The 21,302-nt window shown below is 40.6% G+C and overlaps 1 protein-coding gene across 2 annotated transcripts; it reads right to left on the bottom strand.

Annotated features, from left to right (window-relative positions):
* Nucleotides 1–827: 827 nt before the first annotated feature.
* Nucleotides 828–13,588, bottom strand: LOC103736102 (protocadherin beta-2-like). Of its 2 annotated transcripts, XM_017798823.2 has the most exons (2): nt 13,161–13,588; nt 828–4,083 (listed from the first exon to the last, which is right to left on the bottom strand). In XM_017798823.2, the coding sequence occupies exons 1-2, from the start codon at nt 13,485–13,487 to the stop codon at nt 2,014–2,016; spliced, it is 2,397 nt and encodes a 798-aa protein (XP_017654312.2). In that variant the 5' UTR covers nt 13,488–13,588; the 3' UTR covers nt 828–2,013. The 2 variants fall into 2 exon arrangements, with proteins under 2 accessions (XP_017654312.2, XP_017654317.1); XM_017798828.2 differs by lacking the exon at nt 828–4,083 and having other exon boundaries at nt 10,874–13,577.
* Nucleotides 13,589–21,302: the final 7,714 nt, after the last annotated feature.

Raw genomic sequence — 21,302 nt, 5'->3', positions numbered from 1 at the left:
GTTTCAAGAATAATGAGCTGTTAATCATTTTTTATTGTATTAGATCCTTAAAGGGGAAAACCAAGTCAGGTAAAAGTACAAGTACTTCCAATAGAATGATCCTTGAGGTTTAAAGTAAATGTAAAATTATAAAGAAAGCTTTTTAATCACTTACTTTCTGCCAAAAGTTAAATGAGTTTTCAAATAGTCATATCTACATAAATGTAACTAGTTAGAAATCACACAATCAGCCCACTAGGCTTATTGATGCAACATAATACTAAATTACAAGTCAGTAAATGCTTGACTGCACCAATCTATTAACAAACAAAATAATATTCATTTTGCTGGAGTATTTAGTTAGCTCAAAGTAAATGGTCAGATACATTAAACAACAAAGCAAAAGGATAAACATCAAAATAACTTTTTGTTAATAAAAATCTGAAATCCACCAGCAATCAGAATTAAAGAGAATAACCAAAATTCAGAAGAAATTTCCTCTTTTGAAAGGCAGGAGAAACTGCAGGAAAAGCAAAGAAAGTACATGCATGACACAATGTGTGGACGTCTCCATCTGGGGTATGAGGAAGGAAGAGAGAAACTTGATGTCCTCAGCATTCCTAAGTTGCTTTGGAGGAAGCCGGGACATAACTCAGAGTCTCAGATTCATTCTTTTTTCTTTTTGAATTTTCTTTCTCTTATGTATATGAATGTAATACTAGCACATGTGTAAGTGCATCTGTGTTGTGCAGTGCTCACAGAGGACAGAAGTGGGCGTCAGATCCCCTGGAACTGGAGTTACAGATGGTTGTTAGTCGCCATATGGGTGCTGAGATTTGAACCTGGGTCTTCTCTGCAAGGACAGCCAGTTCTCTTTTAACTACTGAGCCATCTCTCCAGCCCCTCTTTTTTCTTTGAATTATGTCAAAACAGTGATATAACAGTTTTATTTAATGAAAAGGATGAAAAATACATATCTTCTCTATAATTTTTATTAAATGAGAATTAACTGAAAAGTTTAAGCATAGTATTTATAGAACATTTACAAACAAAACAATCATTAGCATACCTGTTGTTCACCAAGAAAGTGTCATAACTTTTGTGTATTGATGTTATAAAATGTGTGTGTTCATACATACTTTAGAAGAAGCAAATATGCTAGATTTTCTGCTCTTGGCTATTCAAGACATTTAACTTGATAGTACAGTCACTCAGAAGAGCAAGGCAACATAAATGATTTTAAACAATCTACCTTTGCAAAGATGAAGTTACCTTTGAAAAGATAAGGGTACATGGCAGACACGGGTGCCATGAATATATAAGAAATCAAACTTTCTTTTTAAAATTTTATTTTTTATGTGTACTTGCTTGTTTGTACATGCACCACATGCATGAGAATCCAAACTTTTTTTCTGGTCTCTTTGAGACAGGGTCTCCCTGTAGCCACAGTTGTCCTGGAACTCACTATGTAGACCAGGCTGGCTTCCATCTCACAGATACCCATCTGCCTCTGCCTCTCAGAGTGCTCAGATTAATGGTGTCCATCTCCACACCAGGCAAATTCAAACTTTCTTTTGTCTTTTTGAGACAGGGTCTCCCTGTATTCCCAGCTGACCTGAACTTACTATGTAGACCAGGCTGGCCCTGAACTCACAACGATCTGCCTGCCTCTGCCTCACCAGTGCTGGGATCAAACTTTCTTAGGAGCATTAACTTGTATCAGAATGACATTAATTAAAATTGCATTAAGGTAAAATTTCATAGTACATGAGTGATTTATATTTATGAAAGTATTAATCACCAAGAGATACTCAATATGGAGAAAAACATGAAATGTACAGCAAACTAAAAAGCTTAAGTATGCTTCATATCAAAAAAGAAAGGTGTGTAGAGCTAGTAGACACATGAATAGGTTAGGCCACATGAATAGGTTAGGCTACTGGAAATATATTTAGAACACATTATTCCTTAAGGGAGAAACTGTAGTGAGAAGTTTACCAAAATTAACAAAATCATTGAACCACTCACAACAACTTAGCTGAACTCAAAGCTATTCCTGCAGTGGGGATTTTCCTTAACTTCTCTCCCAGGGTCCTGAAGCAACAGGTTGGGGACCATGGGTTTCAGAAAGTTGAACTCACCAGCCCCAGAGTCTCCTGCCAGACACACCTCATACTGGTAGCTGTGGGACAGGGTCCCCGCCCCACTGACGTCCAGCAGATGTCCCAGAAAGCGGCCCTCAGGCACAGAGCCGCCAGGCAGAGAGGCCGGCCTGGTCCTCCTGCACAGCCTGAGGGCCACGAAGAGCAGCAGCGAGAAGAGGAAGAGCGAAGACACCGAGGCCAAGGCGATGACCAGGTAGAGCGTGAGCGCGTCGGGCTGCGCGGGCTGGCGCGCCACTTCGGGCGGCGGCAGGTAGGGCTGCGAGAAGCCATCCACCAGCAGCACGTGCAGCGTGACGCTGGCCGACTGCGGCGGCTCGCCATTGTCCTTGACCAGCAGCAGCAGCCTGTGCCTGGGCGCGTCGCGCTCGCTCAGCAGCCTGGCGGTGCGCACCTCGCCATTGTGCGGCCAGACTCCGAACAGGCCTGGCTCGGTGGCCTTGAGCAGCTGGAACGACAGCCAGGCGTTCTGGCCCGAGTCGCGGTCGACCGCCACCACCTTGGTGAGCAGGTAGCCCGGCTCGGCCGCCCTGGGCAGCAGCTCGGTGCAGGGCGCAGAGGCGTTCTGCAGCGGGTAGAGCACGAAGGGCGCGTTGTCGTTGGCGTCCAGCACCAGCACGCGCACCAGCGCCTGGCTGCTGAGCGCGGGCGAGCCTCGGTCTGCGGCGCCCACGCGGAACTCGAAGGCCTGCAGGGCCTCGTAGTCCAGCGCCCTGAGGGCGAACAGCTGCCCGTTGTCGGCGTTGATGGACACCAGCGAGGCGAGGGCCAGGTGCGGGTCGTGGGGCGGCAGCAGGTGAGCTGGGAGCTGGGCGTTGGCGCCTGAGTCTGAGTCTGTGGCTCTGACTGTGCCTATGTGCAGGGCGGGGCTGTTGTTCTCGGGGACGTACATGGTGTAGGAGGCTTGGCTGAAGGCGGGGGCGTTGTCGTTGACGTCGGAGACTTGCACAGTGATGTTGTGCTGGGTTTTCAGCCTGGGTGTGCCCAGGTCGGTGACTGTGATGGTGATGTTGTATTCGGCTCTGCTCTCTCTGTCTAATGCTCCGTCTGTCATTAATGTGTAAAAGTTCTTCAATGTGGGTTTTAAAAGGAATGGGAGATCATTCTGAATAGAGCAAACCATTTTTCCATTCTCTCCAGAATCTCTGTCTCGTATTCGGAATATAGTAACCATAGTTTCTGGAGCGTTTTCTGGTACTGAACTGGTGAATGAAGATATGGTCAGTTCTGGGGCATTGTCGTTCACATCCACCACCTCTACCACTACAATGCCTTTTCCAGACAGTCCTCCTCCATCTGTGGCCTCGATTTCCACATGATAAGACTTAATTTTTTCAAAGTCCAATTCCTTTTTCAATCGAATTTCTCCTGTGGCTTCATGTATCCAGAATGTTTGTTGAATCTCATCTGATGCTTGAAACAAGCCATAGGAAACACTGCCAAAGTTCCCAGCATCTGCGTCCCGAGCTAAGACAGTAAGGACTAGGGAGTCTCGGGGGCTGCTCTCCAGGACCTGCACCTCATAGGGGGTGTGTACAAATTCAGGAGCATTGTCATTCACATCCATGATCAGGATTCGAACCAGGACTGTCCCAGACCTAGGTGGAGACCCACCATCCCAAGCGGTGAGGGTTAAGCTGAACTCAGCCTGCTCCTCTCTGTCCAGGGCTCTGTCTTGCACCAATTCTGGGGATTTCTTGCCCTCACTATGATTTCTAGTGAGCACATGAAAATGAGAATTGGGGCTGATGGTGTATTGTTGGAGCCCATTGCTGCCCACATCCAAATCCTGGGCTGATTTCAATGGAAACCGAGTCCCAGGCTCACTGTTTTCCAATATTTTCAAGAGCAATTCTCTATGTGGGAATTCTGGAGAGTGATCATTTATGTCCTGGACCAGTAATTCTCCTTGAAAAAATTGCACTGGCTTTTCAAGGAACACCTGGAAATGCAGTATACAGGGTTCCATGGGCCCACACAGGTCTTCCCGGTCTAGTTTCTCCCTTAGAAGCAAATCACCGGTCTCAGGATCCAGCAGCAATTGTTGCTTGTCATAGTCAGACACTACCCGTGCAGAACGGGCAGCCAGTTCCCCAGATCTCAGCCCCAAGTCCTTGGCCAGGTGGGCTACAAAGGAACCACTATCTGTTTCCTCCAAAACAGAGTAAGAAGTGGGCTCTGTTAGAACCTGAGCAAAAAGCATAAAAATAAAAACAACCACTTGCCTGTCCTGATGCAGTCTCTCCAGCTTCTCCATGATGGAATGTGAATTTGCATCCAGTTGCTCAGCAGTTTCAGAATGGCTTGAAATGTTGATTTCTGATTTCTTGTCTGTAGGAATCTTTACACAGATGCCCCTAACCTAACATTCATTTTGAAAACAGCCCAAATGCATTCATAGCCCTGTACTGTTACCGTGAATCTTGAGTCCGTCTTGTGAAACAAAGGGCCAGGAAACTGTTTTCTTTTTTAAAAGCAGTTATTCACAACCTTAGCCTGCAGCGCCACCCTGCGTCTTTATTGAGAAATCGATACAGTATTTTCATGTCAAAACCTTTTGAAAATTTCCAAATGAAGATCACATTTAAATGAATATTAATTATTTTCACATTTACATAAATTTTTATGTTTACAAACATAATCTGGTTTTAAATAACATAATTGAGAAGGTATTCCAATCTGTAAATACCAGAAGAATTGTTAGCAGAAAATAAGTAGATAACTTGATCTTCCCACATGGCCCAACCAGTGAAAGTTGACAGTACTTTTCTATCTTGCATAATCTAACCAAAGGATCTAAGCTTTTAGCAATTTTCAGTTTAATTCATCATACCTACATCTTTTTGGTTTCCAGGAGCAAGGGATGTATAGTGATGCAAAGGTTTCAGGTAATCTATACCACATTTTTCTCAAAAAGAGATTATTTTTCTAAGGATAGGTTCTATTTCTCTATGCTGGAGCAAATATGGTAGAGCTGAATGAAGAGGCATGCTGTTTTGTATTTAGCCACTTACTATGAAGTACAATAAGTCTAGGATGGAGGCAATCATGATAGAGTTACAGACTCTTAGATGTGGAGAGGGAATTAAAGAATTTTACCAAGTAAGGAAAGAAGCTCAAGGATGACAAGAGTTGATTGTTCTGTTTCGCTACAATCACAGTTACAAGAGGACATAATGAAGTAAGTGAAATTAATAAGCTTATTTCAAGGTAAAGGTTTTAATTTGTAGTTATTTAGCTACATATAGGCAAAGTCTCTTTTTTTTTTAAAGGAGGCTTTATTTGGCTTGTGATGTGAAGGGTACAATCTACCATGGGTGAAGCCTACTTGATAATGAACTTGCCTCTTTCCATATTTACACTTTGTAGTACAGGAATCACACCCCCTGTGAGAAAACAAGAAGCACTGAGCTAAAACATTTGAGCACAAAACAAAGATTTCTTCTCATAAACTTAGCAGTGGCATGTCAAAAAATGCCATTTCTTCTTTGCATAAGCTAAACAGAGTAAAGGATGTGTTAGGATTGTTTGCCCATTTTAGGGAAAAAGAGAATGTGTATAAAATGGTTTTCACTATGAATGTAGCTGTTGTGATTGCTCTGGAGGAATAAGAAAACTTGAGCACCACAGGGACACAGTTAACTAGTTTAGTGGGAGCTGTTCATGTATTGGATGGTGGACCACTTATCTTGCCACATGCAGGATTTCCTGTGCTTATAATCTAATTTCATTTAATCTATAATTTATGTTAAATAAGTTGTTACTAAAATATGTCAATACTCTCAGCTTCTCCCAGTAATATGTTTTATTAAAATTGTATTGGAGGGTGCTGGATGGATGGCTCTGTTGTTAAGAGCACTTGTTGCTTTTGCAGAAGACCCCAGTTCTGTTCCCAACACCCCCATTGTTCTTAATTCCAGTTCCAGGGAGTCTGATACCCTCTTCTGGCCTCTTTGAAAATTGCAAGCATGTGCACACTTACATACATGCAGGCAAAACACGCATAAACATAAAATAAAAATTAATTTCTAAAAATTGTATTGGAAAGCATGAGTTATAGTAGTCATTAAGTACCATCAGTTCAATAAAAATCCACTATATGTTTCTACATGCATAAGCATTGACATCAAATAAAGTAAAAATATTTAAAAATGATGAAAAGATGATACAAAGAAAGGATATAATATTTTTAAATAAGTGGAACACAAGTCTGGGCAGAACAAATAGGAAATTGTTCCTAACCTAGTAGCCAGGTTCTAGCTAGACTTCAGCTAAGGCATTCAGAACAAATTGACTATTTTGTTTTCCTATTTCTCATTGGAAACAAATTGACTATATTTTGTTTTTCTATTTCTTTTTAAAAATATTTTATTTATTATTTTTATTTTATGTGTATGCATGTATTGCCTGCATATAGGTAAGTGCACCCATATCATGCAGTGCTCGTGGAGAACAGAGGAGACTGTCAGATCCCCTTGAACTGGAGTTACATACAGTTGTTAGCTGCCATGTTGGTGCTGGGATTTGAATCCAGGTCTTCTGCAAGAACAGTCAGTGTTCTTAACTGCTGAGCCATCGCTCCAGCCCCTATTTTTCTATTTCTATATGTTGACAAAGAGTTTAGCAAGAGTTCCTTTTGCAATTCAAAAGCAAATAAAATCTAAATGATACTAACATTATATGTCACCATACAGAAAGTATTCGTATCAGTATTTTACATACTTGTTTAATCTCCCATCAACTCTGTGAGATTGGCATTTTTATTATCCATGTTTTATAGGTGAAGAAATTGTGACTTAAATAACTTCTCCAAAGTCACTAAAATGGCAAAGTTAGAATTTCAGCTGCCACACTCTCTTAAATGGCCAAGTAGAATTGGAAAGGTGAACAGTTTTGTACAAATTTTATAGTAGATCCAAATATAAGCCTTGGTTTGTATACATAGATATCAGGGGTGACATGTAATTTGTATTCAAATTTTTAATTATGATTAGAACCTTTAAAGCACTTTGTCTAAAGAGGCAATTACCAGCAAACAGAAAAATACTTATTCAACTTAGAAATGGAAAGAAAAATGTGCACTCAATGTTTTAGTTGATAAGACACATTTAATTAATTACTCCCAGCCTTAAATATTAGATAAAATATCTATATGTAGGTATTTTTAAATGGTATTAGAGACAGTAGATCTTTTAAGTTACAACTAAGAGCCAGGAAGTGGGAAGGCCTAGCATATTATGTCATGGATTGTTTCCCAACACTTTGAAACTTATCAGGTAAAACATACATATATATCTGAACAAAGGAGGAGTTTATTAAAGAATAATCATCTAAAAATTATTCTATCTCAGTCAGGTAAGGTGAAAGATTCTTATGGTCATATCATTGGTAATGAAATTAAGGATGATATTTAGAATACTTTATCCATTGCAAACATATAAAGAGAGATGGAATAATATTCACAGATTTAAACGGCATATTAACTCCTCCTGAATAACATACAAGAACTTTCAGCATCATCAAAGAAAAGGCAAGATCTTTTGGGGGCTGGAGAGATGGCTCAGTGGTTAAGAACACTGGTTCTTCTTGCAGAAGACCCGGGTTCGAATCCCAGCACCCAGATGACAGCTAACAACTGTCTGTAACTCCAGTTCCAGGGGATCCTACAGCCTCTTCTGTCCTCTGTGGGCATTGCATGACATGGGTGCACTTACCTACATGCAGGCAATACACTCATACACATAAAATAAAAATGATAAAATATTTTTAAGAAAAGGAAAGATCTTTTAAAGAAATTGAACAAATAAGTTGAGGTGTCAGTAAAAATAATTTATGGTAATGGGGTTACCAACTCTTCAATGAAAATCACTAGAAAGTTTAACATACAAGATTTATCATTTTTAAACTTGTGCCAAACTTCAGTTTGTGGAATTTCAGAAAGTGACAGCATTGGTTTGTGCTGTACATGTGGTCCCTCTTCTGGGTCCTGCACTTAATGAAATGCCCAGTTAAAGAAGTGTTTGGAGCCATATATGGTGGGACACACTTGTAATCCCAGAACTCTGGAGACAAAGGTAGAGGTTCTGAGTTAGAGGTCACTATAGAAATTGTTTTGGGAAGCCACCATAAAAAATGCCAAATTATATAAAATATCACACTATTCTTTTAAGGTGCTGGGTGTTAAGCCCAGGGCTGCCTTCATGCCAAGTGTGGAGGCCCAAATCGAATATGAGCTATAATCCAAGCCCCACACAGTTTATCAGATAACAGCAATTTATATGTAAATGAAGATATGTCAATTTAAAATTATTTTTCACCTTTGGAATTTTAAAATCTTGAGTTACTTCATTCTCTTTCACCTAGTACCAATATACAATTTCTGAAAAATTCTGAGTAAGGGAATTAATTTTACTAATAAATTTCTCTATTAAGAACTGAATATCTTGTTACTTGAAAAACTAGGTTCTATTCACTCAAAATTGCCATCTGGTATGAGTTTTGAATGCTTCCAGATAGAATCTGTAGTCGTACTCAGTTTTGCATTTCTGATGATACTGTTGTCTGCTCTTCAGAAATTCCCATTCTTGTACATCTTTTCATTACAATGGTGGAGGAAGAATGTAGTTTGAAAGTCATCTGAGCAAAGAATCTGAGCAATCCTAAATCATGTCAGATTGCAATCTGAAGGAGCCTGGACAGGAAGCTAAGAAGAGATTTATTTCCCTCCTAGTCAACATATGTATGGGAAATACATAACAAAAATCAAATAAGGCTCAACAGGACACTGGTTTTGCTGCAAAACATTTAAAGAACATTCCTCAGGTCTTTATTGCTATGGTTGAGATTTTTACAAACTGACCTGTGATCCCACCACGTGCTTCAAATGAAAGAATGCTCTTATTTAAAATGGCCTATGTTTAAATTTTCCCTCTGTTATTGTGAATATGCCCTGAACAACCATGAATAATAAAAACCTAAATGTAATTTGAGACATTCCTCTGTTTTTACCCTTTGGCCAAAATTAAAAAAAATAATCTTTAAATATTAATTGCTAATAGCTAGTGTGAATAAAGAGGTGGATTTCAGGTGTTTGGGTTTTTTATGCTATACTCCTAAAATGATAAAAATTACTGTCTTAAATAAAACATATTTGTATACACACTGCTGCCTATAGCCAAAGCACATTATTATACTAAATGTGAATCGATGAAAATGGAGTGTACTCTCTGTATAGAACTTGTAATGTTAATTACTCTTGCCTTTACTTCTCCTTCACATCTATTCATGATTCAAGGACTTTCTTTTCCCCTTAGAGATAAGAGTTATGCAATTTGGGATTCTTTTAGATAGACCCACTGAAGGGGTACTCCAATTGCCTCACCCTGCGTCTCTGTTCAGCATGGAAGAAGCCAGAGCAGTCTGCATCCTGATTCCCTAATGGCAATTTGGGTAACCCTTCAGAGGAAGATGTGTTAAGAATAGGAGGTAGGAATTGGCTACGCAGTTAGGGTAAAAAGACCCAAAGAAAAGTAGCCAGTTTCTTGGCTAAAAGTCAAAATGTCCTTGGGCCTCTTAGCAGCATACTCTGTTCCAAAGGCCAAAAATGATAAAAGTATTTTGGAGCTTTTATCTAATCCTTAAAAGATTTTAGGTGGGCAAGGTGGCAAACACCTTTAATCCCAGCACTCAGGAGGCAGAGGCAGGCGGATCTCTGTGAGTTCAAGGCCAGCCTGGTCTACATAGTGAGTTCCAGGACAGCTGGGGCTACAGGGAAACCCTGTCTCAAAAAGACCAAAAAGAAAGAAAGAAAGAAAGAAAGAAAGAAAGAAAGAAAGAAAGAAAGAAAGAAAGAAAGAAAGAAAGAAAGAAAGAAAGAAAGAAAGAAAGAAAGAAAGAAAGAAAGAAAGAAAGAATTTTAGGGTTACCTCTTCAGAGGTAGCCAAAAGCCCCATAAAAATAAATAAATGAATGAAGCAAAAAAAGAAAAAGAAAAAAGTGATGGAGAAATATGGGAAGTGTTGGAGGGGAGGGAGTGGGCATGGATTTGATCAAAACACCTTATATGCATGTATGAAATACTCAATAAAGTTTTTGTAAAAGTTAAAAAAAAAAGCAAGTAAGTGTTGCAATTCTAATATCTGGAAAAATAGACTTCAAATTAAAACTAATCAGAAAGGGAAAAAATGTAGTGTACATGCACAGTAGAGTGTTGTTTGTTTTTGAGAAAGTGTCTGTTGTAGCTCAGATGGGCCTTGAACTTGCAATGTGGTGTTAGGGCTCAAATGCAGGGCTTTGTGCATGCTTAGCAAGTCTTCTTCCAGTTGAGCTATATCTCCAGCAATCACAATGGAATTTTATTTACCCATATAGAAGACTGAAATTATGTCTTTTGCAGGAAGACAAATAGAACTAGAGATCACCAAGTTGAGCTAAATAGCTACACAGAAAGACAAACATTGAATATTTTCACTTGCATGTGAAGCTTGGGGGATAGGAAAGTAAAGAGCGAGCTGAATGTTAGGAGTGAGTATAATCAAAGTATATAAGTGTATATAAATGTCCCAGTAAATCATGTTGAAAAGTTAGAATACCCCCCCCAAAACAATGTCCCACTAAATCACATTGAAAAGTTAATATACTCCCCAAAATAAAAGGTGAAAATAGTATCATAAATCATATATAAGAATATTTGACAGGATAAATTCTGAAAATGATGGTTGGAATTATATACTGCTTAAAAAATAAAATTATATGAGATCTTAAAACTGTTTCAATCATCATTAAACACTGAGTTTAGTTACCCTTTCCTCTGGGGTGAAAGGAAAAAGTGCACTAAGACTGCATTAGTAAGGCAGGACGCCAACAAATACTATAGAAAGTAAAATCAGCATAGATAAATGTAATTCAGGGAGATATTTCTGTTTACAAAGAAAGCTATCTATATCCAAACAACTAGCATGTTATTTTCTTTATAACACTGTATTTGTAATTGCTCTGCATCTAAGTGTCGGGACTCAGACTACTGGAGATAATTGGCTTCAGAAACTTGAATTCCGTGGTATCAGAGTCTCCAGCCAGACACACCTCATACTGGTAGCTGTGGGACAGGGTCCCTGCTCCACTGACATCCAGCAGCTGTCCCAGAAAGCGGCCCTCAGGCACAGAGCCGCCAGGCAGAGAGGCCGGCCTGGTCCTCCTGCACAGCCTGAGGGCCACGAAGAGCAGCAGCGAGAAGAGGAAGAGCGAAGACACCGAGGCCAAGGCGATGACCAGGTAGAGCGTGAGCGCGTCGGGCTGCGCGGGCTGGCGCGCCACTTCGGGCGGCGGCAGGTAGGGCTGCGAGAAGCCATCCACCAGCAGCACGTGCAGCGTGACGCTGGCCGACTGCGGCGGCTCGCCATTGTCCTTGACCAGCAGCAGCAGCCTGTGCCTGGGCGCGTCGCGCTCGCTCAGCAGCCTGGCGGTGCGCACCTCGCCATTGTGCGGCCAGACTCCGAACAGGCCTGGCTCGGTGGCCTTGAGCAGCTGGAACGACAGCCAGGCGTTCTGGCCCGAGTCGCGGTCGACCGCCACCACCTTGGTGAGCAGGTAGCCCGGCTCGGCCGCCCTGGGCAGCAGCTCGGTGCAGGGCGCAGAGGCGTTCTGCAGCGGGTAGAGCACGAAGGGCGCGTTGTCGTTGGCGTCCAGCACCAGCACGCGCACCAGCGCCTGGCTGCTGAGCGCGGGCGAGCCTCGGTCTGCGGCGCCCACGCGGAACTCGAAGGCCTGCAGGGCCTCGTAGTCCAGCGCCCTGAGGGCGAACAGCTGCCCGTTGTCGGCGTTGATGGACACCAGCGAGGCGAGGGCCAGGTGCGGGTCGTGGGGCGGCAGCAGCGAGTAGGTGAGCTGGGCGTTGGCGCCTGAGTCTGAGTCTGTGGCTCTGACTGTGCCTATGTGCAGGGCGGGGCTGTTGTTCTCGGGGACGTACATGGTGTAGGAGGCTTGGCTGAAGGCGGGGGCGTTGTCGTTGACGTCGGAGACCTGCAAGGTTATGTTGTGCTGGGTTTTCAGCCTGGGTGTGCCCAGGTCGGTGACTGTGATGGTGATGTTGTATTCAGACCTGGTTTCCCTGTCCAGGGCTGTGTTTGTCACAAGAGTGTAAAAGTTCTCAGCTGATGGTTTCAGAGAAAAAGGAAGATCATCTTGGAGAGAGCACAGCATTTTTCCGTTGTCTCCTGAGTCAGGATCTGAAACACTGAATATAGCAACTACGGTTTCCGGCAAGTTTTCTGAGATGTGATTGTTAACTGTTGACATAGTCAGTTCCGGAGGGTTATCATTCAAATCCATCACTTGGACAAACACCACACAGCTTCCAGTAAGTCCCCCACCGTCTGTAGCCTGAATATTTACTGTATACCTCTGAATGGTTTCGAAATCCAGTTTCTGCGCTAAAAGGATTTCTCCTGATTTTGCATTTATTCGAAATGTTTTCCGAATGTCTTCAGGGGCTTGGGAAAACACGTACGATATTTGTCCATAGGCTCCAATGTCTAAATCACTAGCAGAAACAGTAGCAACCTGGGATCCAACGGGACTGTTCTCTGGGACCTGCACCTCATAGCGAAGCTTTGAAAACTCGGGGGCATTGTCATTGATGTCTAAGACTTCAATGAGGACCAGGGCGGTGCCAGACCTGGATGGACTCCCGCCATCTAACGCCGTGAGTATCAGTCTGATTTCTGATTGTTCCTCCCGATCTAGCGCTTTGTCCAGAACCAGCTGTGGTAATACTGTGCCATCGGGACTGTTTAGTAACTTAAGATGAAAGTAGAAATTGGGACTAATTTCGTAACTTTGGAGACTGTTGCTTCCTACATCTAAGTCTTGAGCACGTTCTACTAGGAAAGAAGTTCCGGGAGTAATACTTTCTGAAATTTTCAAAATTATTTCTTTGTCTAGGAAAACAGGAGAATGATCATTTATGTCCCTAATTTGTAGCTCAGCCTGAAAAAACTGCAAAGGGTTTTCCAATAACACCTGGAAAGGTAATACACAGGGTTCGGTGGGGCCGCACAGCGCCTCCCGGTCCAGTTTCTCGCTTAACAATAAATCCCCCGTCTGTCTATCCAACTGTAAATTCAATTTTTTCTCCTTGGAAACGACCCGAGGTCTCCGCGCAGCTACTTTGCCTCCCTCCAGCCCCAGGTCTTTAAACAAATTTGCCACAAAAGAGCCCTCCTCCGTTTCTTCCGCCACTGAGTAGCGCCTAGGCTTGGAAGCAGCCTGAGCGATGCCCAGCAAAACAAAGAATAGCAGGACTTGCCTTTGTTTGAGAATGCGCTCCTTTCTCTCTCTGGCCTCCATCGCCTTCTGGTCTCCCCCAAACTCGCTCAGCTATGGTTCACGTCGTCACGGAGTCTGTCTCCCAAATATCTTGCAGACACTGGGATAAGTTCAAGGATCCTGAGACCTAAGACCGCCTTAGTACAGGGCTCCTCCTCCGGGTTCTCTTTGCTTGAGTGGTCTGGCTGCCAGGGAGTTGGCTGCTCGCCTCTTTCTTCTACTTGTAAGGCTGCAGCGCCACCCTGCGTTCTTTTTAAGCATGTTCTCCAAAGCATTAAGAAAATTCCAACACTTTCTTTCATGCTGATAGCTACCTAAATTGAAGTTTGTGTGTCTCCTAATATACCAAAGTTTTGTGTGGGTTTAAAAGGGCTTTCATTGCACCTACAATGACGTGTAAGATGGACCAGTTATTCAGTCTCCTCACAGATACAAGTGGATTTCCAATTCAGGAAACAGAAAGGATGATCTGGATCTTACTAAGGTTTGGACTAAAAGGGTCCCAGTTTTTTTCATAATCTGGGCATATCCACACTTGGTTGGTGGCTAGGTTACCATTCTCACACTCAAGTTCAACTGAGAAGTACAGAGGAGAGGCCCAAGAAAAGCCGAGAACATAATGAGAATGGTCTCCTGTGCATAGAAATAATCTCACTTATGCTTCCTTTTTGTATTGCTTCCCAATCACACGTTCCTAAAATTTAATGTGACTGAGTCACATAAAAGTCTCCAAGGCCAGTTCATTTCTTCTTGTCACTGTCAGTATTTTATTTTATTCCTAACAGATAAAAAAATCAGTTCAACTACTGCATCTATTAAAGTGAATAAGTTCATACTATTAAATACCTAGTAAACATTAAAATCCACCCAATTATGTTTTAAATGTCTTTAAAGAGTTTTGTTAAATAAGGATCCAAACAAAGTATTTAACTCACAATTTACTGTTAAGCTTTTAAAGTTATTGTCTTATTTGTTTTAATGCTCAGTGAAAAATAAATGAGTTATCAAGCCACAAAAGGACATGGAAGAAACAAGTGCATATTGATTGCTGAAAAAAAGACAACCTTAATATTGTATATTATCCAAACTACATAGCATTCTGGAAAAAGCAAAATTAAAAAGTTATAATAAGGTCAGTGGTAGCTAGGGGAAAAGGAGACTGAGAGGAACTGAAACACAGATCACTTTTAGGGCAATGAAAATTTCCTTTCCTTTCTATAATGATAGAAACATGATGCTATGCACTTGTCAAAACTAATAGACTCACACAACAGAAGTCAGTCCTAGTATGAACTGATGGACTTTAGTGAAAATAAAGTATCAATATTGTCTCCATAGTTTTTATCAAATATGCTTTGCTAATGTGAGATAATACTAGGGGAAAATGTGATGGAAGACAAAAAGTAAGTGGGAGCTCTCATTACTACCCAATTTTTGTTCAAACGTAAAACTATTCTAAAAACAAAGTTTATTTCAGTAATTTTAAATGTATGTATTGGGCATGTAAGTGTATCTGACAGGAAAGTAGAAGACTAATGGGAGAGGAGAGGAAGTAATGGGGAGTAAGAGGGTGTAAGATGGAGCATGGGGCCAATATTTTCAAAATGCAAGATCCTTATGCAGCCTAGTACCATGTACAACAACTATATGCAATTAAAAACATCATAGGAAAAATGCTCCCATTGGGGAAAATTTCAAATATATAGAAAAGTTAAAAGACATATACAGTATGCACAACTCTACCCTTCATCCAATCTGAACAGTTGCTTAATTTTTATATTGTTCTCTTTTTGTACACATGCCTGTCCTGTTTTTTTTCGGATCAATGTCAAAGTTACATAGACACCATAATATTTCACCTCTAAACATTCACCAGGCATGTCCTAAGTATAAGGATACTATCAAATCTAACTATGGTGCTACTATTACACCTAAGAAAATGAATAATAATTCCATAATATTAAAATCCAGTTCCTGGTATGTCTCACTAAAATCATTCCATTATCCTATTCAAATTTTCTTCAGCTTTGAAAGGATTCAAATTCACTGTTGAATTCCCTTTACAAATGCACTTATTCTCTTAGCCATCCATTACAACAATGGTGCAGAAATTTTTTTAATCAAGTTCTATGATTGTATTGAGTACTGTGTCTATATGCTGTTGAATAGCCCCCCCCATTTCTTAATATTATTTTTTTAGGTAACCAGACTAGTTGTTTTATAGATGTTTTTATGTCCTGCATTTGTGTTTTCATGCTGTTAAATGTGTTCATCTATACCCTGTATTTCCAGAAGACTGGAATGGATGATTTATTAAATATAACAGTGGCATAACACTTTTTAAAGTTCTCTTTGTGTAAAACAGTTTGACAATCACAATTCCCTTTCTTAACATTTAGAAAACAGATGCCTACTTATACCCTAAAAATAATATTTTTGCTTTTTGTGATTATTCTTTTTATGTTGATATAATAATAATTCTAATTATTTTAATCCATTTGCACTGAACACTAAACACAATTCATCCAGATGAACAAAATCTAAGATAAAAGCTTAAAAAAATGATCCTTTACAGACACCACAAAACTTTAAGATCTAGTGAAGTTCACCTACACCATAAACATAGATGATACCTGCTAGATCATTTGAAATTATGCGTTTAATTTGGGAAAGGGAAAGGAAAAGAGAGAGGGACAATGAGAGAGCAGAGAAATATGCCTCTGCTGGAGGGGTTTCCCCTTCTTCCTTTTTATTCCTCCAGGCCTCAGTCTATTGGTTGATACTATCAATATTCAAGGCAGATCTTCCTCCTTAGTTAATCCTCTTTGGAAACACTCTGATAGGTGCTTTACTAAACTTCTATGTATCTCTTAACCAAATCAGGTTGAACATTTGCATTAAAATGTTCATATCTCTGCTTAAGGTGAATCACCACAGTTTTCTAGTACTGTTTTTGTGAAAACTCTTGACAAAGCATTGTCATGGACTTCAGCCTGATTTGTGTATATACTGGACACACACTCATGTCTAATCACTCTCTTTCAGTTTGTTTACTACATATATATCTTTTTCCAAGAATCTCAGACATCATTTTTATGGTTAAATTAGGCCCAGACTCATCAGGTTTAAATAATCGAGTAGACTATTAAATTTTAATGAAGACCACAAATGTGATTTCACTTTAAAAAGGTTATGTGTTAATGATGAAAACTGTTATAGAAATTAATATAGAATGAAGAAATTAAACAATGTGGGAAAGAAAAGAATATGAGAGAAACAAAACACAGTTAATTTGAATGTCCTAATGAAATATAAGGAAATAATGCTTGAATATGAGAAAATAAAATCTTCTATATTAGTGTGTTGGGAATACCTATTTGGGCACATACCATGAAAAGGCACAGGTAGACAAAATAGCGAAAAATTTACTTAGAACGTAATAATGAAAAATTAGGTGATGAGTAGTCTGAAGTTTTCCCTGGGGCCTGTCAAAATGTGGCCAGTAGAGCTGATCAAAGTAACTAACCAGAAGCAGGTGTAGTTTAAACATATAGGACATGGATAGCAACTCAGTGCCCTTGATCATACCCATAATTTAGCTAGATTACTATCTCTAAGAAATCTGGTTGTTATGACATTCTTCTTTCTAGAGCTAACATGCTATAAACAGAATGAAGTTGAAATCCTTGAGTAGCTTGTAGAGCATGAAAGCGTTCCAGACCTGATGTCCCTCCCACATCATACATTACTTTCTACATCATGTATAACATGAAGGATGCATTACCATTGCCATCAAATACCATTACTCACACCAGCACCATGCCACTTTTCTCAGTGGAGCTGTTATCATTTCTTTTATGTAGAACTGAACACTGATGGCTTTACAATTCGGGGATTCCAGAGCAAGCAAGTTCTTTATGGTAATTTTGTTGGAGTCAGACATCCACTTGGACACTGGTAGTGAGTAGGTTACTTGGGCAATATTACCTCCTTTCAAACTTTTAATAGAAGGAGGCAATTCTGAGATAAATATATCATCATCACTGTCAAAGATCTAAAATGAAAGTGAAATATGATATAATCACATCTTTATTTTTCAGTAAACTACTTTCTATTTATCAAGCACGAGAACACAGCTTCAAACTGGTTCCCTGAGGGGGTGTTGTTTATGTGTATTAAAAGGTGAATTGATTTTACATGAAGACAGTACATTTCTGAACCTTTAATCTCAGAATCTATTCTGTACATTAGTATTGCCTTGAAACCTACAGGTTTTTCATACTGTTTTGTTTTCTTTCAATCAGTATCTATGTTTTATTTTAAAATGTCAGTAAATCTTTAGTGACCCCATCAATCTTTTAAAAAATATTTTATTTATTATTTTTATTTTATGTGTATGAGTGTATTGCCTGCATGTATGTGAGTGCACCCATGTCGTGCAATGCTGCGGAGGTCAGAAGAGGGCGTTGGATTCCCCTGGAACTGGAGTTAAGGATGGTTCATAGCCACCATGTGGGTGCCAGGACTTAAACCTGGGTCCTCAGCAAGAACAGTCAGTGCTCTTAACCACTGAGCCATCTCTTCAGCCCCAGCTCCACCAATATTAAAATATTTTTGTATTATATCTTTTATCAAATATCTGACAAACGGCATGATATTCAGAAAGGAAAAAATTTCCTGGGATTAGTACCTTATAGTATTCAAGAGAAAAATCACTGATAACTCACGGTAAAGACCAGTAGTTACAGGGTGTGATGGCTAATCCTGGGTGTCAACTTGACTAGATCTGGGATTAACTGAAATGAGAGTGATCTTCTTGATTGGATCATCTGAAGCTGGAAGACACACCGTAAATGTGGGTGTTACCTTCTGATGGCAGCCTGTATAAAAGGCCATGGCAGAGGAGAATGCCTGGCTTCTTGCTGCTTGTCTTCTCTCTAGCTGGTGAGTTCGTCTTGCTGCTGTAGACTGAAGACTAGCTGATCTTTTGGAATTTGTCAGACCTTCAGTGCCAGATTGGGACTACTGAGACATCCAGCCTCGTGGACTGAATGACTACGGATTCTCAGCCTCTCCAGTGTGGTGCAGCTGTTGTTGGACTACTCGGACTCTATCCTGTGAGCTAAGCTGATAAATATCTATACATATATATTCATTCTACCGGTTCTGTTTCTTTAGAGAATGCTGACTAATACAACACTCACACACAAAAACTAAAAATAACAAATAAAATAAAAAAGAGTTAAAACCATAAGCCTTTTTAGAAAGAAATAGGAAAAAACTTTGGAGAAGAAAAATATTTCTTATATGCAGAAAAACAAAAAGCATGAATCATAGAAAACCTTAAATCGACGCATTTGAGTCTTCTACCTCACCTCTTGTGAGGAGCAAGAAATTTAATGACTCTATACATAAAACATTTGACAATTTGTCAAATGAAAATAATGATGCTGGCTGGTTACTTATCGCATCTCTGGATAAAGCGATGGAGGAAAACAATGAGCTTAATGATAAAATTAACCAGCTCCAGATTCAAATCAACAGTTTAAAAGTTTCCAAGTGTGCCCTGGAAGAGATCATCTCTCCAGCATTCAGAAAGCTAAAGCTGCAGAAAATCAAGCTGGAGCCCTTATTATACATTTGGCTGACCTACAACGCAAATTTAATTCCCAGCCTCGAAGGGTGTCAGCAGTAAAGGTAAGGGCATTGGTAGGGAAAGATTGAAATCCTGATGGAGATGTGTGGGCAAACCCTGAGGAGGCTGAGGATTTTGAATCCTCAGACTCTGAGGAATTTGATTCACCTGATGAATTAAATCTCCCCACCTTCAGTAGACCCACCCTCCCCACCCTTGCCTGAGGAAACTAATCCCATTCAGCAAAACGAAACTGATGTCCCTCAGGGCCCAGTTGTTGTTGCCTCTAGACCTATAACCAGACTCAAAGTTAAGCAGGCCCCTAGCTGAGAGATAGAAAGTGTGGTCCATGAGGAGGTGCGCTACACCACTAAAGAACTAGGTGAATTTGCTAATTCATTCAAGCAGTAGTCTAATGAATATGTCTGGGAATGGATTTTAAGGGTATGGGATAATAGTGGAAGGAACATAAAATTGGATCAGGCAGAGTTTATTGGCACGGGTCCCCTGACTGGGGATTCTACGTTTAATATGGATGCTTGTGCAGTTAAAAAAGGTGTTAAAAGTTTATTTGATTGGTTGGCTCAGGCATTTATCAAAAGATGGCCTACTGACAGACAGCTGGATACACCTGATATCCCTTGGCTTAGTGTTGATGAAGGGATTATAAGGCTTAGGCAAATTGCCATGCTGGAGTGTATTCTCAGAGCAAAACCAAATTCTCCACAAGGGGAGGGCCTAGAGGAAGTGGCTTTTACTGATTTTATAAGATGGAAAGTACTGAGAGAGACACCAGAATGTTTGAAGAGCTTTGTTTTTGCTCTTTTCCTTATGCCAGATCTTACAGTTGGAGATGCTGCTGCTCAATTGCATAAATTGAATGTAAATATAATAGGTGTAACAGGACCTCAGAGTACAGGTCAGGTGGCAATATTGAATTACCAAAGACAAGATGAGCATACTTATCATAATGGGTGGCAAAGTCAGAACAATACCTATAATGTCATAACCTGAATGGACCTGTGTTTTGTTTTTTTTGTCGGGGGTGGGGGGGGGGGGGATAGTAGGTGGGGGTCAGGGCATGCCAGGGCATGTCTAGGCATGCCTAAAGCAGCACTCAAGCATTTTACAGAAGCTAAAAGAGCAATTAGGGGGGGTCTGGAGGAATTGGGGGGTAGCGGGATTGTAGCAATAGAGAATCTCAGTCAACCAATTTCCAGACTTGAGACAGTTTACAAACCCAGAACCCCTTGAATGAATGGAAGGCTGGGTGCCCTTGAGGAAGGACTTTGTCACAGTACCAAAGAGTTATGCTGTTCGCCTCTCACCCATCCTTCCCCAGAGGAACCTGCGGCCTTTTGCTAGAGTAACTGTACATTGGGGAAAAGGAAATAATTGATCATAGCAATAGAGAATCTCGCTCAGTCAACCAATTTCCAGACTTGGGACAGTTTAAAGACCCAGAACCCCTTGAATGAAAGGAAGGCTGGGTGCTCTTGAGGAAGGACCTTGTTACAGTACCAAAGAGTTATGCTGTTCACCTCTCACCCATCCTTCCCCAGAGGGACCTGCAGCCTTTTAGTAGAGTAACTACATTGGGGGAAAGGAAATAATCAGACTTTCTGTGGCCTATTGGATACTAATTCTAAGTTGACACTGATTCTGGGAGACCCTAAAAAGCATTGTGGCCCTCCAGTTAAAGTAGAGGCTTATGGAAGTCAGGTGATAAATGAAGTTATGGCTGAAGTCCAACTGACAGTGGGCCCAGTGGATCCCCGAGAGAGACACCAGAACGTTTGAAGAGCTTTGTTTTTGCTCTTTTCCTTATGCCGAGTCTTACAGTTGGAGAATGACAGTTGACTATTAAAAACTTAATCAAGTAGTGACTTTTGACTATCGAAAACTTAATCAAGTAGTGACTCCAATTGCAGCTGCTGTACTGTTTTGGTTTCCTGGTAACTGGTATGCAGCTATTGATTTGGCAAATGCTTTCTTCTCGATACCTGTTCATAAGGACCACCAGAAACAATTTTCTTTCAGCTGGCAAGGCCAACATTTCTTGATACCAGTTCATAAGGACCACCAGAAGCAATTTGCTTTCAGCTGGTGAGGCCAACGGTATGCCTTTACTGTCCTGCTTCAAGGGTATATTAACTCTACAGCATTGTGCCATAACTTGGTTTGAAGGGATCTTGATTGCT

The sequence above is a fragment of the Nannospalax galili genome, unplaced genomic scaffold (genome assembly GCF_000622305.1).
Source record: "Nannospalax galili isolate Female #2095 unplaced genomic scaffold, S.galili_v1.0 scaffold1077, whole genome shotgun sequence".
NCBI classification, from domain to species: domain Eukaryota; kingdom Metazoa; phylum Chordata; class Mammalia; order Rodentia; family Spalacidae; genus Nannospalax; species Nannospalax galili.
The sequence above is the reverse complement of the archived record's forward strand: the minus strand, read 5'-3'. Positions and strand labels throughout refer to the sequence as shown.

What these genes read in the sequence shown, in the direction of transcription:
- LOC103736102 (XM_017798823.2), bottom strand. Translation starts at nt 13,487, where the DNA reads ATGGAGGCCAGAGAGAGAAAGGAGCGCATTCTCAAACAAAGGCAAGTC. An exon ending in CCTGTGTATTACCTTTCCAG is followed by an intron (nt 4,084 to 13,160) that starts GTGTTATTGGAA and finishes CTGCATTTCCAG; the next exon opens with GTGTTCCTTGAAAAGCCAGT.